Here is an 18335-nt window from a genome sequence, read left to right on the forward strand (position 1 = left end):
TCCAATGAAAAGGCTACATTTAAAAAAAATATATATATTTTTTGGTCTTAATTCTTTAACCTTAATAATGATGCACCTAATTTATAAGCATGTACTGCAAAAATAGGGACAATGTCCTTGGTCCTGAAATTCATAGAAACGTTGGTTGGGATTTTCCGGCCCAGCCTATGGCTCGTATTTTCTGGTGCCACTGAAAGTCAATGGACTTGAGGCTGGCTCTACAATTTTCCTTTCCAGCCTGCGATGGGTCCTGCCTGGCAGGACAAGAGAATCCCAGCCAGGAATTTACAACCCAGAAGGAGGCCATTCGGCCCATTGTGACCAATTCACCTAAGAGCCATCCAGCCTTATCCTACATTCCAGCGTTTGGTCTAAATCCTGTAGGTTATGGCACCTCAAGTGCATCTTCAGGTTTTTTAGATGCAATGAAAATATCTGCCTCTGTCACCCTTCCAGGCAGTGAGCTCCAGAACCCTACCATCCTCCAACTGAAAATACTGCAGCTGAGCTGTCCTCTAAACCTTCTACCAATAAATATTACCCTGTTCTGATGTTACCAGCATTATTAAGGGGGAAAAGACAGATTTTTGAGAACATGCTTTTAAACCAATTATATCTGCATTGCTATTTGGATCTTGTCAAAAATAAACGTAGCCTAAAAACATACACAACCCTTTTGAAATACCGACACTGAATTTCAGACCAGGCAAGTCAAAGAGTAATAAGTAGAAGTACAAATCTGACCGAGTTGCCTGAGCTTTGTGGTCTGGGGTGGCATTTGGTTGGTAGGAAACAGTATAGATAAAAAAAACTCAATTGGAACTGAATATCTGGCAGTGTATATAACAGGAAGTTATTTATTGTGAGGCTGCTTGAGATTAAGTTACCAGTGGGTGCATTATCCCAAAAAGGAATTGATACCTTTAGGAGGGGATTGGGGAAGTCTTTGTTCTGAGCTATGGTCAAAAATGCCAACAAGCAAGTGCTTTTATGCTAGTTTTTGTCTCCTATCCCATCAAATGAATGTAATTATTGTTCAACCATTTATGGGCAGGCCTAATCTTGTGTTTACATTAAATTCACCGGTGCTTTTTTATAAAGGAGAAAATAAATTGTGATCAAGAGCAAAAGCCCTGCTTGTTTTATTTTGCTTCCTCCCTCGCTTAGAAATGCACAATTGCGGACTTCAGGTGGTGTTCACGAGCGGAGCGGCCGCGTTAAGGAGACGCTCCCGCCGGTCCGCGATATCGCGGTCTTTTTCGGGGGGGTTCCCCGCTGAATTTTTTTAAAAATTAAACTTCTCCGGGGTCGGCCCTGTCTCCCTCGCCCTGTTCGAGCGTCAAAGCTCTGTTTCACGGAGCCGGAGTGTTGGAAGGGCGGGAGAGGAGAGACTGGTCCCGGTGGGTTCGGCGGAGTGGCTGCACGTGGAGGAGGAGCGACTTTGTTCGCTAAGAAACAACCTGAAAGCCGAAGGGCTCAAAAAGCATGGAGAGAAATTTTTTTTTCTCTCTCCTGAAAATTTGGAAGGAGCAGCGGGGGTGGAGCCAAACGGAGGCTGCAGGCCCGAAGCGATGTAGGTGACATGTCCCACACCGGATGGCTCCCGCCTAGAATGTGGTCAGAAGACTGAAGCCCAGTCCCAGGGAAATTCTGGAGGAATACAAAAAAAAAAGAGAAAGAAGTTTTAAAGAAATTAGAGATTGAAGAAAGAAGGAAGGGTGAGAAAAAAGAAAAATAATAATCCGTTAAAGGATGCGAAAAGCAGTGTGGAGGAGGGGAGGAAACGCGGGCTCGCCGTTGAATGAGAGGACAAGCAAAAGTGCTGTCAAGGTGGCAAATGCTGGACTGCATGGTGGGGCCACACTACTTACGGTGGAAAAGATGACCGAGGTGATGGCGGTGGAGCTGAAAAAGCAGTTTGCGAGGCACGTGGAGGCTTTGAGGAAGGAGACGGTGGTCGCATTGAAGTCATTGATGGAGGAGGCAATCACCCCGGTGAGAGTGGCTGTGGCAAAGACATTGGCCGAGGTGAAAGAGCAGGGCGAGAAGATGAAGGAAGTGGAGGAGGCCGTGTTGCAGCACAACGACCAGTTCACCTCGATGGGGGACGAGCTGCGGAGGGTGGTGGTCAACCGAGGACTCCGAGCATAGGTCGAAGCGGCACAATCTGTGAATTGTGGGCTTGCCCGAAGAGATAGAGGGTCCAAGGCCAACAGAGTACTTCGCTAAGAAGTTGGCGGAGCTGATGGGGGAGGGTGAGAACCCCTCCCGGTACGAGCTGGACTGAGCTCATCGGTCATTAAGGCCGAAGCCCAAAGGGAATGAGCCGCCAAGAGCAGTAATTATTTGCTTCCATAAGTACTGCATGAAGGAGAAGGTGTTAAGCTGGGCGAAGCAGAAGCGCGGCAGTGGGATGGTGCTGGAGTTCGGATCTACCCGGACATGACGGTGAAGTTGGCAAAAAAGACGAGCGGCATTCGGGCGAGTGAAGGCGGCACTACAAAAAGGGGGTGCGATTTGGTATGGTATACCCGGCGAAGCTGAGGGTGACGTATGATGCCAAAGACTTTTATTTCGAGACAGCGGAGGTGGCTGAGGCTTTTGTGAGGGCAGAAGGCTTATGACAGAAGTGAGGAGCGGAGCTGGAAGAGCGACTGTGGACTGTGATTGGGGAGCTGGAAAATGTATAAATGCTAAAACCTTCTTTTTACTGATGTGTACTATAATTTACTTCTCTTCATATTGTTACAGAGTTCAAGAAAGCAGGCCAGCAGCACGGTTCAATTCCTGTACCAGCCTCCCCGAACAGGCGCCAGAATGTGGCGACTAGGGGCTTTTCACAGTAACTTCATTTGAAGCCTACTTGTGACAAGCGATTTTCACTTCATTTAATTTCATTTTCAAGTTATTGGTTGGGTTGATTGGCATTCTGTGTTGCGACGGTTATATCTTAGTTTAGTGAATTGTATGGGTTGGATTGTTTTTGTTTTTTCTTTCTCTGGGACTGGGTGGGAAGGGACGGTATATTTTGGCGGGAGGAGCCACCCACGTTAGCTAACTAAAGTTGGCTAGTGAACGGAGGTGAGAGGAGGGCTGAGGACATTGGAGCCTGGTTAGCAGGTTTCAATGGGCCTACGAGGTGAGCGACGGGGGTGGGGGGGGGGGGGGGATTGATGCTGGGAGATGTTTTTTCGAGAGGAAATGTAGGGGGGGTGTTTGGGAGGGGAGGAAGGGGTTCAGTATTAATAATGGATAGGGGCGGGTCAGGCTCATGGGGCAGGGCTCGGTGGTATGATGATGGTGGATAAGAAGGGTGGGGGGGGGGTGAGAGACCCCCAGTTAGGATAGTCACAAGGAACGTGAGGGGGTTAGGACATCCGATCAAGAGGTCAAGGGAGCTTGCGCATCTTAAAAGTTTGAAAGCCGATGTAGCAATGCTGCAGGAGACTCACTTGAGGGTGAAGGACCAGGTGAGACTTAAAAAGGGCTGGGCTAGTCAGGTGTTTCACTCTAGATTTGACAGAAGGGCTCGAGGGGTAGCGGTAATATTCAGTTAAAGAGTACGCTTCCAGATGGCAGATCAGGGGGGTAGATATGTGATTGTGACAGGGGCACTGGAGGGGAGATTAGTGGCGCTGTTAGGTGTATACAGCCCCAATTGGGACAATGTGGGATTCGCAAAGAAGGTGTTTGGGACCATCCCCGACTTGGACACACACAAACTGATAGTGGGGGGGGGACTGAAACTTGGTGCAGGAGCCAAGGTTGGACAGATCACGGCCGCACTCGCTGTTCCCATTAGGGGGGGGGGGGGGGGGCAAAGGCGTTGGCTGGGCTAATGGTGGAAATGGGAGGGGTGGACCCTTGGAGGTTTCTGCACCCGAGGGAACGGGAGTACTAGTTTTTCTCAGCAGTCCATAAGGTATACTCGCGGATCAACTTTTTCGTAGTGGGGAAGGTTTTGCTGGCTGCGTTTAAGGGGTCGGAATACTCGGCAATTGCAGTGTTTGATCATGCTCCGCATTGGGTGGATATGGTGCTGGAGAAGGGGGTAGCGCAGAAGCCGGGGTGGAAATTAGATGTGGGACTTTTGGGGGACCAAGTGTTCTGTGACAAAATTGAAAAGGTAATTAAGGAATATGTAGGTTTTGCCACTCGGAGGAGACCATGAGATGCAGGAATTTCTCGATGGGTTGGAGTACCCGAGGCTAGGGGAAGGGGACAGGGCTACATTAGAAGGAGCAATAGTGGAGCAGGAGATAAAGGATGCGATTGGGAGGATGCAGTTGGGGAAGGTGGCAGGGCCGGATGGGTTTCCGGTTTAATATTATAAAAAATTTAAGGATAGGTTGGCACCCCTGATGGTGGGGATGTTTGAGGAGGCGATAGGGAAGTGGGTGTTGCTGCAAACCTTGGGGCAGGCATCGATTTCCCTGTTACTAAAAAAAGATAAGGATCCGACGGAGTGATGGTCGTATCGGCCCATATCACTTCTGAATGTGGACGTAAAAGTGTTGGCGAAGGTAATGGCGGGTAGGCTGGAGGAGTGCCTTCCGAAGGTAATAGGGGAGGATCAGACTGGGTTCGTGAAAGGGAGGCAGCTGTTTTCGAACATTAGGAGGGTTTTGAACGTTGTTATGGCACCAGCGGAAAGAAAGGAAACCGAGGTAGTTGTGGCATTGGACGCCGAGAAGGCGTTTGATCGGGTAGAATGGGGGTACCTGATGGCAGTGCTGGAGCGGTTTGGGAGTGGACCAAGGTTTGTGAACTGGGTAAAGCTATTATATAAGGAACCGAAGGCGAGTGTCCGCACAAATAATATCAGTTTGAGATATTTCTCTCTCCACCGTGTGACGAGACAGGGAAGTCCTATGTCCCCCCTTACTGTTTGCACTCGCGATTGAGCCGTTGGGAACCTCAATCGTTGAGACGTTCGGGAGCATGGAAAGGAATAGTGTTGGGGGGGGGGGGGAGATAGAGTATAGGGTGTCCTTGTATGCCGACAACTTGCTGCTGTATGTGTCGGAGCCGAGTGCATCGATAGGAGGAATATTGGAACTACTGCGGGTATTTGGGTCTTTCTCTGGGTACAAGTTGAACCTGGACAAGAGTAAGTACTTGGTGTTGTCTCGGCCGGGGGTGGGGGCAGGGGTGGGGGGGCTGCCATTCCGTAGAGCAGGGACTCATTTTAGGTATCTGGGGGTGCAGGTTGCCCGGGAGTGGGGGAGGCTTCGCAGGTACAACATCACTAGTTTGGTGGGGAGAGTGAAAGCCGATCTGGCAAGGTGGGACGGCCTTCCTCTGTCACTGGCAGGTCGGGTACAGGCGGTTAAAATGAATGTGTTGCCGCGATTCCTGTTTATTTTTCAGTGCCTACCGATTTTCCTGCCAAAGTCTTTTTTCAGGGAGATTGAGGGAAGGATTACCTCATTCATATGGCGAGGGAAGGTGGCCAGAGTGAGAAAGGTGCTGCTGCAGAGGAGAAGGCAGGCAGGGGGTTTGGGTCTCCCGAACTTGTTGTACTACTACTGGGCGGCGAATGTGGAGAAAGTCCGGAGCTGGGTCAGAGGGGTGGATTCTCAGTGGGTCAGAATGGAGGAGAGTTTGTGCAGGGGGTCGGGGCTGAAGGCACTTGCAACAGCGCCGCTCCCGATAGCTCCGGGGAAATATTCAGGGAGTCCGGTAATAATAGCTTCATTGAAAATCTGGAGGCAGTTTCGCCAACACTTCGGGTTGGGTTTAGGGTCAAGGGAAATGCCGATTCGGGGGAACCACAGATTTGAGCCAGGGAGGTGGGATGGAAGTTTTCGGAAATTGGAAGAGAAGGGGATTAAGACGCTAAAAGATTTGTTTCTTCGGGGTCAGCTTGCAGGATTGAGGGAGCTGGACGCGAAGTATGGGCTAGAGCAGGGAGAAGGGATTAGGTACATGCAGGTTCGATTTTGCCAGGAAGGAGATACAGAGCTTCCCAGAGGAACCGGCCTCCACATTGGTGGAGGAGGTGTTGACGACAAGGGGACTGGAGAAGGGGGCAGTGTCAGCGGTGTACGGAGCTATTCTGGAAGAGGATAAGGCACCACTGGAAGGGATCAAAGCAAAGTGGGAGGAAGAGCTGGGAGAGGTTATAGAGGAGGGGGTCTGGTGTGAGGTGCTCCGGAGAGTGAATGCCTCCACCTCATGTGCGAGGTTGGGGCTGATACAGCTGAAGGTGGTATATAGAGCGCACCTCACTAGGGCGAGGATGAGCCGATTTTTTTGAAGGAGTATTGGATGTGTGTGAGCGTTGCGGGAGGGGGCCCGCGAATCACGTTCATATGTTTTGGTCCTGTCCAAAGCTAGGGGAGTACTGGAAGGAGGTGTTTCGGGTAATTTCCAAGGTGGTGCGTGTGAAACTGTACCCGGGTCCCCAGGAGGCCATATTCGGGGTGTCGGACCAGCAGGGTTGGAAACGGGAGCGGAGGCAGATATCATAGCCTTCGCCTCGTTGATCGCCCGAAGGCGGATCCTGCTGGGATGGAGAGCAGCCTCTCCACCCAGTGCCCTGGCGTGGCGGGGGGACCTGTTGGAATACTTGACCCTTGAGAAGGTTAAGTTCGAACTGAGGGGAAGCTCGGAGGGGTTCTACAAGTCATGGGCGCTATTTATTATGCACTTTCAAGAACTGGATAACATCGAACATTAGTTGGGGGGGATCTGTGTAGATTAAGGGTGACTACGGGTAATCCCTGATTCCTTTTTGTCATTTGTTTATGTAAACATGTGGGCTGAGGTTTGGGGGTTGGTGGGCGGATGGGATCGTTGTTATTATGGGGATTGACATATCTTGCTGACTATTGTTTATTGTTGATGGGTGTAAATGTGGGAGAAAATGTGAAAAAGGAGAATATTTTTTAAAAACATTTTTTTAAAGTAATATGTAGGGTTCAACTGTACTGGCGAGGTGTCGAAGGCAGTTGTCTGGGAGGCTCTAAAGGCGGTGGTAAGGAGGGAGGTGATTTTGTTTAAGGCCAGAGTGGACAAAGAGGAGAGGCTGGAGCGGCAGAGGGTAATAGATGAGATGTTGGAGGTAGATAGGGGTTATGCAGAAGATAGGGACCCCGCAAAGCAGGAAAAGAGGAAGGAACTAAGGGCGAGCTTTGACCGACTATCTACCAGGAAGGCGGTGCGCTAACTGAGACGAGCAAGGGGTGCAGTTTACGAACATGGAGATAAGTATGTTAACGGGTCAGCTCCGGAGGGAAGCAGCGACAAGGGAAATTGTGCAGGTGAGGGATAGGGCAGGGAAGTTGGTGGTGGCTCTGGATCTGATTAACAAGGTTTTTGAGGAATTTTATGAGAGATTGTACAGGTCAGAGTCACCTGGGGGAGACCGTGAGATGCAGGAATTTCTTGATGGGTTGGAGTACCCGAGGTTAGGGGAGGGAGACCGGGCTACATTAGAAGGTGCAATAGTGGAGCAGGAGATAAAGGATGCGATTGGGAGGATGCAGTCGGGGAAGGTGGCAGGGCCGGATGGGTTTCCGGTGGAATATTATAAACAAATTCAAGGATAAGCTGGCACCCCTGATGGTGGGGATGTTTGAAGAGGTGATAGGGAAGGGGGTGTTGCCACAAACGTTGGGGCAGGCATCGATTTCCCTGTTGCTAAAAAAAGATAAGGATCCGACGGAGTGTGGGTTGTGTAGGCGCATATCGCTTCTGAATGTGGACGCAAAAATATTGGCGAAGGTACTGGCGGGTAGGCTGGAGGAGTGCACCCCGAAGGTGATAGGTGAAGATCAGACTGGGTTCGTGAGAGGGAGGCAGCTATTTTCAAACATTAGAAAGGTATTGAACGTCGTTATGGCACCGGCAGAGGGGAAGGAAACGGTGGTTGTGGCATTGGATGCTGAGAAGGCGTTTGACCGGGTAGAATGGGGGTACTTGATGGAAGTTCTGGAGCGGTTTGGGATTGGACCAAGGTTTGTGAACTGGGTAAAGCTACTATAGTAAGCTATACTATTAGTGATCTGGGTGTTGTTTTTAAATCCAGACAACAATTTGCATGATTTTTAGGCAAGGGCTTACTGATGCTTTACTATATAAGGAAAAAGGTAACAACTGCTCGTCGTCTGGTTATGTACAAGAAGTAGGAAGGCCCAAAGTGAGAGGCAACTAAGAGGTTTTTAAAGTATGTAAACTTTATTATTACCATAATCGAGACACCCATGTCCCACTCCCATGAATAACAGAAACTGGTGAATAATTGAGAGTCCTCAGTTGTTGTTAGAATAATACCGTCACCATGTAAATTAAGGCAAGTACAATATAAATAGTATAGAATTGTTACAGCACAGAAGGAAATTATTCAACTACCCTTGCAAGAGCACCCAGCTAGTCCAACTCTCCCATCCTTTCCCCATAGCACTGGGATTTTATTTCTCTTCAGGTGTATATACAATTTTCTTTTGAGAGCCATGATTGAATTTGGCTCTACTACCCTCTCGGGCAGTGCATTCTAAATCTTAACCACTCACTGCATTAAAAGGTTTTTCCTCATGCTGCCGTTGTTTATTTTGCCAATCACCTTGTGTAGAACCTCTGGTTTCATAGAATTTACAGTGCAGAAGGAGGCCATTCGGCCCATCGAGTCTGCACCGGCTCTTGGAAAGAGCACCCTACCCAAGGCCAACACCGCCACCCTATCCCCATAACCCAGTAACCCCAACCAACACTAAGGGCCATTTTGGACACTAAGGGCAATTTATCATGGCCAATCCACCTAACCTGCACATCTTTGGACTGTGGGAGGAAACCGGAGCACCCGGAGGAAACCCACGCGCACACTGGGAGGATGTGCAGACTCCGCACAGACAGTGACCCAAGCCAGAATCGAACCTGGGACCCTGGAGCTGTGAAGCAATGGTGCTATCCACAATGCTACCGTGCTGCCCTTGTTCTCGACCACCTGTCAACAGGAACAGTTTCTCTCTATCTACTCTGTCTAGACTCCTCATGATTTTGAATACCTCTATCAAGCCTCACAACTTTGTCTTCTCTGAAGAAAAACCTCAGCTTCTCCAATCCATCTATGTAACTGAAGTCTTCATCCCTGAAGCTATTATCATTAATCGTTTCTACACTCTCTTAAACCCTTCTTAAAATGTAGAACCCAGGATTTGAAATAATGCTAAAGTTGAGGTTAAACCAGTGTTTTATAATGGTTTATGATAACATCCTTGCCTTTGTGCTCCATGTTTCTGTTTATAAAGCCCAGGTTCCTGTCTGCCCTTTTAAACTCACTTTTTTTGCCTGCCTTGCCATTTCCAATCATTTGTGCACATATACCCCCAGGTCTCTTATTATATAAATTGAACTAAAAATAGAAAATTCTGGATAAACCTGGGGGGGAGACAAACAGGAGTTAACGTTTAAAGTTCATATGACTTCGGCAGAACTGAAGAAGGGTAAAAATTTAATGAATTACATAATTAGAAAAGGGATGTGTCATGATATTCAGGTAAACCTCATGGTGCAAACATACATACATACTGATGGACAGATCAACGGACCAATCAACACACACACAACACCACAGCCAATCACAGGCAAGAGCCCACACACTATAAAACGGGGAACACAACACTTCCGGAGCATTCCAGCAGGAGACAGCTCAGGGCACAGAGCTCACAGCAAGCGACTCAGACATTCACCATGTGCTGAGTGCTTCTCCAAGATAGTGTTAGGGCTAGGTCCACAGGTTAGAGGGTAATGAACGAACCACCGTAACCAGTTTATCATTGTAAATATTGTTAGTAATAAAACTGAGTTGTACCATCCGCAACCATGTTGGTTCGTCTATGGAGCAGAGAACACAACACGACAGGATGGAGCAGAGTAGAAGGTCAGAGCTAAGGAGAGATTGACAAAGATGTCATGGACATGAGACAAAGAGGGTGTTAATGGTAGCGTTGCGCCCTGAAGATATGCTAATTGTGGCATATAGGCAAGGTGACAGAATGTGTTAATAGGAGAACACATGTCACTCACTGCTCAGTGCAAGCAAAATTGAAAAACAAGGGACAGATGGCCCTGTGGGTTACGGGTGGAGCTGTATTGACCAAACCAAGGAAATCAAAAAAACAAAAAGGGATCAAGATGGAGGAGAATGTTCACAATCTAAATTTGTTGAACTCCATTCAATAAAACGTATCTTAATCTGAGATTGATTTATGACGCACAGGAGATTGATCTTAGTTGGCAATGCATTGAGGTGTTTGTTTTGTGTGAATCTTTGTGCCCTGAACACCCTGGCAGGTGATCAGAAAAGGAGCTTATTAGGATGTATAATAATTGGAGTGATCACCTATACTTTCCTGTTAACATTAATATGCTGTCTTTGTCGTTGCAATTGATCATAAAAGTGTTAATAACCAGAACCTATTGAAAATGTTTAATGACACAATAAAAAGCCTTCATGCTCATTTAATAATAAATAATAATCTTTATTGTCACAAGTAGTCTTACATTAACACTGCAATGAAGTTACTGTGAAAAGCCCCTAGTCGCCACATTCTGGCGCCTGTTTGGGTACACAGAGGGAGAATTCAGAAAGTCTAAATTATCTAACAGCATATCTTTCGGGACTTGTGGAAGGAAACCAGAGCACCCAGTGGAAACCCAGCCAAACATGGGGAGAACATGCAGACTCCACACAGACTGTGCTACTGTGCTGCCCATTTTGAGGACAGTATTCCAAGGGTCACATAACAATTGCTTTAATCAGATGTAACCTACAGGCATCTTCTTGATAATCTAATTCAATCGAAATTTAGTTAAAGTTATTACTGAGTCTGTTAAAGTCACAATTGGAAAAATAGCATTACTGACCAAATGAAATTTAACTGGGGTTTAATTTGAACAGTCGTTCCGACATGTTACATGTTTTTGGTTCTTTCACCACCTGAGCAGGATATGATAGTCTCAGGGGAGTTCTGTATTTTTGTATCTGGTATTTAGTCATAAGTATTTTAGTTTTGTTCCGTTGCAAATCTTGATGTTTAAATTGACTTGAGAAGTTGCTTTGACTCAATTTTCCGAATTATTCTAATTATTAAAAATCTGTTACATGTTTCTTCAAGTGTTGGCTTGACTTTAAACACAAGCAATCTATTTGTCATCTGTTAGATAGCAAGGTTTTCAGACGGTCATTACATTATCCTTGCCTTGTTGAAAATGAACCTTTCCGAGCAGCACACTCAATATTAGAGTATTACTGTAGTCTGTTGCATAAGGAAATTGTCACTGGCATTTTGTTGCAATTGCATGGTCACTCAAATACCAATGAATGGTTACATATTGTTGAATCAATTGTCCAGTCAACCTTGCATTGTCCTCCTCATCAACATTTTGGAGACTGGTGCCTAAGATACCCCACAGACTAGTCAAGCAACAGCCAGATAGTCATACTTGCAGAATCATATTTATTGCATTCCAGGCTCCTCCATCATCCCTGAGTTTATCCTGTCCTTGTTGGCAGGAAATATCTGTAATAAGTGAGGGCACAATGATGCGTAGTTGGGAGCAGCTCTTTGAGTGCATAAATTGACAAGCCAGTTTAAACCTCATGGCTTCAGATCAGAGAAGATGAAGGAAATCTGCTGATCACCACTTCCTCATATGACAAATTAGTACTCCTCTATATTTAATGTAACTTGGAGGAAGTTCATGAAAGTGATATACTCTGGGGAGCGAACTTTAATGTCCCCCACCGGCAGTGGCTCACGAGTGAAACAACTGACTGATCAGGCCAAATTCTGAAGCCAGTCGCTGCCAGGTTAAAGCTAATTAATTCAAATGAAAGGTAACCAACTTGATGAAGTCACATAAGTGAACTCAGAAACTTGCTTGTCACAGACACAGCTGTCAGTTAGGGGTTCTGTGAAGCTATGATTCTATTAGTAGACCTGACTATCTAGTTAAGACAAAGATACTGAAACTGGTGAATAACTATACAGGGCTACCTTTATGTTAAAGACCCAAAAGCTACAGGTTCGCATCCGAGCTCAGCGGCAGTCTGACAACCAAAAAGGGTAAAAGACCAGTGGAAGAAATGCCCGAATAAATAGGTAGAATTCATGGATATTTAAGATATTATACTTTAGAACGGAGAAAATGGATGCAGGCTAACAGCTATTTTTATCCACAAGCCTTTGTACAGAGAATGGGCAGTACTAGCCTTTTAACTAGGTGTCACCTCATTCGTACCATCTACCAGGTAGCACCGGGCCTCTTTCCTTTTTCCCTAGCAAAGGAAATTTAGGGAAGATTAATGCTAACACAGGTTGGTACTAATAACCATTACCTATTTATGAGACATCTCTAGAACTTAGCTCAATGAATTAGAATTGAACATAATTCTAGGGATGCAACTCTTTTAAGCTGGCGAAGAAAGAAACTTTCAAAAACCTCTATTTCTGGAAATCAGGAATGATATTAGAACATATTGTAAGTGCACATTGACCAGCTATCGACTCACAGTGATAACATAAGACCATCTTTGACAATTAAATAATAATTAATTATAAGGACTAATTAAAAGGGAGGAGTTTAATCAACGAGGCAGCACCCATAGTTGCTATATATGATGTAATCCGGTTCAGAAGGGTATCAATGTATTGATTTTTCTCTTAAGAAATCAGGTATTGTGGAAAGTTTCAAATGTATTTTGAATCCTCTATTTCTCCGGTTGTCGAGTAGTATATCTTAAAGCGGGCAACCTTCTGTGTTCAGCTGCCTGACAACTGAAGCACTTGAGGATTTAAGGTAAAAAGTTACTTTGAATATTTGATGGATATCCATAATTAATATTAGCTGGAGCATTGTGCTCATAGTCTTTTTCATTATATTCTCTATTAGAACTAAGACTATCCACTTAAAAGTGCATTGCAGGTTAAATGGCTCTTTTAATAAATTCATAAATAAATTAGCAAAGTAAAATATCCCTGGTAGTTTTTCTTTAAGCAGTTTTAAGAACCCACCTCTCCCTTGTATTTTCTGAATGTGGCAAGATACAAATATTTGAAGAGAGGCCTTTAGATCCTTATAATATAGCCTGGCCTTAAATTATTTAACAGGCTGTCTGAACAGTCAACTTCCTTGTGGGACAATTTGTTCATTTAGTTAGATCCAAAATAAGTGCCTGCGTGAAGCAGTTACAATTCACTTTAATAATAATAATAATAATAACTGCTGGGCCTGGGGGAGGGGGGTGTACCAAGCATCCCCATTTCTGTGAAGAAAAGGTTCTATATACATAGTGTTTGGTCAAAAGATGATTGGGGAGAATTTGTCATTTCATAGCTTATACGCAATAAAGTTCTTTTGGGTTTTCGATTCATGCTGCATGTTTTAAGTTTTCTGGTTCCAGTACAATTTTTTTCATTGTTTCCTAATTAAGTTCTACTTCCAAGAATTAGAAATGAACATAGGGAAGGATTGAATTCATTTTGGTCATGATCTGAATCGGAAAGACTTTATTATAGTATTGCACTGTATCAGAACCTTTCCTGTAATCTTTTTAAAATTACTGATACTGTAAACTTCCAAATCAGAAGGAGCTACTAAAATCCTGAGATGCTGAACATCTAGCCCAATCCTTTGTTTTCACTGAAAAGAGATTAAAAGGGACCAAGAATTACTTAAATACCGACCCAATCAAGAGAGTTGGATGACCTTTTTTTTTCCAATTAAGGGGCTGAGGGGAGGGTACCCTGTTTCTCCAACACAAAATTTGTGTTTGTACCGTTTAACCTTGTATATATTTTTACTGTTTTAATAAAAAGATAATGGCCAATTCACCTACCCTGCATATCTTTGGGTTATGGCCGTGAGACCCACGCAGACACGCAGAAAATGTGCAAACAACACACACACTGACCCGGGGCCGGGATTGAACCTGGGTCCACGACGCCATGAGGCAGCAGTGCTAACCACTGCTCCACCGCGCCACCCGGAAGGCATTCGCGGTTAATGAGATTATTGGATACCTGTCTTTGTTGGCGTTTTTATAGTTTCTTCTCAATACCAAACATTAAGTACATTTGTGACCAAACATTTGAATATCATGGAAACGTATCATAGAATTTGCAGTGAGAAGGAGGCCACTCGGCCCATCGAGTCTGCACTGGCCTCCGGAAAGAGCACCCCACCCAAGCCCACACCTCCACCCCATCCCAGTAACCCCACCCCACCTTTTTGGACACTAAGGGCAATTGATCATGGCCAATCCACCTAACCTGCACATCTTTGGACTGAGAGAGGAAACTGGAGCACCCGGAGGAAACCCAGACAGACATGGGGAGAACGTGCAGACTCCGCACAGACAGTGACCCAAGCCAGCAATCGAACATGGGATCCTGGAGCTGTGAAGCAACTGTGCTAACCAGTGTGCTACCGTGCTGCCCTATATAATGTTAGATATTGCTGCTGTACAGCAACATGGCCAATTGGAGATGGAAAATCAACAGTGAATGATGGTAATATACAGTTGCAATTTGTGATTTTAATGAATTCTGTTTTCAGGATCAAAAGCAACTACTATCTTGGCATCAGAAATGAGGGGGGGGGAAAACAATCAATTTTTTAACAAATTTAGAGTACCCAATACTTCATTTTAAATTAAGGGGCAATTTAGCGTGGCCAATCCACCTACACTGCACATTTTTGGGTTGTGGGGGGTGAGACCCACCTAGACACACGGAGAATGTGCAAACTCCACACGGATAGTGACCCGGGGCCTGGATCGAACCCACCTCCTCGGTGCTACCACTGTGCCACCGTGGTGCCCTGAGGGGAAATGATCCATTCCCAGTTCTATAATCATCAGTGTGGAGGACATCAAAGTGAAACCCGATCCTGTCCTCCAAATCCTAGTTGTACTTCCTGCCGGTGTCATAACAAGGAAAAAAAAGACGATTATTGAATTGTATTCTCCTTTGAACCTTTCCCCTCCAACTCTAGCATGCAACATTCTCTTTCTTCCCCCCCCCCCATTCTGGATTGGAATGCACAGCCAGTTCCATGAAAATTTATACCTGGGACATTCCGGGTTGCTATGTCACAAAACTGAGGTGAATTCATGCAAGAGATCTTCCACTTATCTGTGTAACCAAGGCAAAACAGTTGTAGGCACTTCCGAAAACTGTACAAAATGATTCCTTTTATTAGATGGGGCATCGAGTATAAAAACTGGCAAGTCATGCTACAGTTGTATAGAACGTTGGTATGGCCGCACTTGGAATATTACACACTATTCTGGTCACCACACTACCAGAAGGATATGGAGGCTTTGGAGAGGGTGCAGAGGAGGTTGACCAGGATGTTGCCTGGTCTGGATGGTGTTAGCTATGCGGAGAGGCTGAATAGGCTTGGACTGTTTTCATTAGAACGACGGAGGTTGAGGGGTGACCTGATAGAGGTCTACAAGATTATGAGGGGCATGGATAGAGTCGATGGGCAGGCATTCTTTCCCACGGTGGAGGGGTCAGTCACCAGGGAGTACAGGTTTAATGTTTGTGGGGCAAAGTTTAGAGGAGATGTGCGAGGCAGGTTTTTTACGCAGAGGGTGGTGAGTGCCTGGAATGCGTTGCCAGGGGAGGTTGTGGAAGCAGATACATTAACGGCATTCAAAAGGCATCTTGACAAACACGTGGATAGGATAGGTATAGAGGGATACGGCACAAAGAAGTACTGAGGGTTTTGGCAAAGGTTGGTATCATGACCGGTGACAGTCTTGGAGGGCCGAAGGGCCTTTTCTTGTGCTGTATTGTTCTTTGTTTGAGATCATATTGAGTGTTTGCACTTTTCATTTTACAAGAGACTTTCACATTAGTTGATTGTGGAGCTTTCTTTTTGTTGGGGGCTGGTTATCATGAAACTTTATATTGACATGTTGCAAAGATCTAAGCAAAATATTAACACTCAAATTAGGTTTTAAAATACTTTATCGCTGATTCCAAGAGGAAAAATTCTCTTTTGACTGTTTTCTTCTTCCCTTCTTAGGTCCATAACACGTTCCTACTACCGTAATTCAGTTGGTGGGCTTCTTGTGTTTGATATCACAAATCGGAGATCTTTTGAACATGTGCGTGACTGGTTGGAAGAAGCAAAAATGCATGTTCAGCCATACCGAATCATATTTCTGCTTGTCGGACACAAATGTGACTTGGCAACCCAAAGGAAAGTTTCAACGGAGGAGGCGGAGAAACTTGCAGCTGTATCTGGTATGAAATACATAGAGACTTCTGCAAAAGATTCTACAAATGTGGAGGAGTCTTTCACTATTCTAACCCGAGAGATATACGAGCTGCTCAAAAAAGGCAACATATCCATCCAACAAGGGTGGGAAGGTGTTAAGAGTGGTGTGGTTCCTAATGTTGTCCATTCTTCTGAGGAAGCAGTGAAGCCTGGAAGACGGTGCTTTTGCTAATCACAGGGATAAAGAACTCTCTATTCCAAAGAGTTGCTTTGTGTACATTTTAACCTTTTCTGCAAACTTATCTGGAAATTCAGCAAATTTACTGGGGCTTATTCTCGGCCTGGCATAGATTTGGTTAAAATATATTTTGTTGGAAAGTAAGTACCCCAATTTGGCTACAGAGCTTCTCTAACATGAAATGCACAAATTTTATTTTATCAGAGCAGCAGAGTTTAATAGTAAGAGTATTTTTTTGCAGAGTAAAATCAAGTTTTATTTTTGGGACTTGTTGCCTTACTGTAAAACTGGCCAATCTGTTAGAGAAATTGAAGAGTATAATTAAAAATGTAATGAAAGTGTATATTTGATATGAGCCATTGCCCAAAGCAATGATTTAAATAAGGTTTAATCAAATTCCGAAATGCTTTAGTAGTTTCTGGGGTGTGCAAAGCATTCTTGGCTTTAAATTACTGAATGTTTTCGAAGTAGAGTTTTATTTGTTTTCTGCAATTCCTTAATTCCATATCTTTTAATTAAACTCCTAATTACGAATATTTTCAAACGTTTGCTTTGAACCTATTTACTGTCCTTGCATGTTTAATGAAGTGCCAATGGTCGACAAACTTGAAAACAATAAAAGAGGAAGTGAAAACATTCTGCAATGAATGAGAACAGAATTGTCCCGTTAAGAGAGGCTGCAAAAAATTGCACTGCCACAATTTATCATTGTGCTGATGTCTATGTTCCTGCAGTCGAACAATTATGGTTCATACAAGGCAGCAAACTAAATGCTTAGCTAATTGTATGCACAAAGATGTTGGCCAAAGCCCCTCCCATTAGAGCCCTGCACTACCCTTTTTTTGTGAGACAGCATTATGTAATGTTTGGCTAATAAATAGTCTATATATTTTCTGTGGCATGGCATGTTGCTATTTGGCTTGTAGGTTTTAATGTTGCAATTGAGAGTTACAAACTGCTGCCCTTTTATTTTGGAGAGAGACAAGACTGCTGTGGCCATTGAACTTGATCTCTTCTATATTTGCACTGTGGGCCATATGAATTAGGAGCAGGAGTAGGCCATTCAGTCCTTTGAGCCTGCTCCACATTGGATAGGATCATCGCTGGTCTATAGCTTCTACTTTCCTGTCTACCTCCTAGATACTTGAGCTCTCTTGTCAGCCATCCATTTCAGTCTTAAACATATTCAATGGCCCTACCTGCACTGCAGCAATAGAATTTGACAGACGAATGACCCTCTGAAAGGAAACAAATTCTTCTCATCTGTGTTAAATAGGAGACTTCTTTTTTATATTGTGTCCCTTAGTTCTAGTCTCTCCCACAAGGGGAAACAACGATTCTGTCAAGACCCCTCTGGATCTTGTATGTTCATACGAAATAGGAACAGAAGTAGTCCATTTGGTCTCTCGAACCTGTTCTGCTATTCAATAAGATTATAGCTGATCTGTTTGTTTTTCGCATGCAACATTCCCATCTACCCCGATAACCTTTGATTTTCTTACCTAACGCAAATATAGCTACTTCCACCTTAAAAATATTCAGTGACCAACCACCTCCACTGCCTTCTAAGACAGACTTCCAAAGTTCCACAACCCCTGAGAGAAAAAGTTCCTCACCTCTGTCCTAAAATGGGGACCCCTAATTTCAAAACAGTGCCCCAGTTCTGGACTCGCCCACAAGAGAAAACATCCTTTCCATGTCCACTTTGTGGAGACCATTCTGAATCTTCTATACTTCAATCAAGTTACTCCTCACTCTTCTAAATTCCAGTCTGCCCAACCTTTCCTCATAAAACAACCCACTCATCCCGGGTATCAATCTAATAAACTGCTGAACTGCCTCCAGTGCATGTACTTCCTTC

General features: G+C 44.9%; 1 protein-coding gene across 1 annotated transcript in view; it reads left to right on the forward strand.

The window, feature by feature from the left end:
• The window catches only part of LOC140391833 (ras-related protein Rab-39A), a 46640-nt gene extending 29628 nt beyond the window's left edge, over positions 1 to 17012 (forward strand). Inside the window, exon 2 of the mRNA XM_072476776.1 lies at positions 16042 to 17012. Within this exon, the coding sequence (XP_072332877.1) occupies positions 16042 to 16468 (427 nt within the window). The 3' untranslated portion in view covers positions 16469 to 17012. The remainder of the gene's footprint in view (positions 1 to 16041) is intronic.
• The last annotated feature ends 1323 nt before the right edge of the window (positions 17013 to 18335 follow it).

The sequence above is a fragment of the Scyliorhinus torazame genome, chromosome 15 (assembly GCF_047496885.1).
Source record: "Scyliorhinus torazame isolate Kashiwa2021f chromosome 15, sScyTor2.1, whole genome shotgun sequence".
Taxonomy (NCBI): Eukaryota; Metazoa; Chordata; class Chondrichthyes; order Carcharhiniformes; family Scyliorhinidae; genus Scyliorhinus; species Scyliorhinus torazame.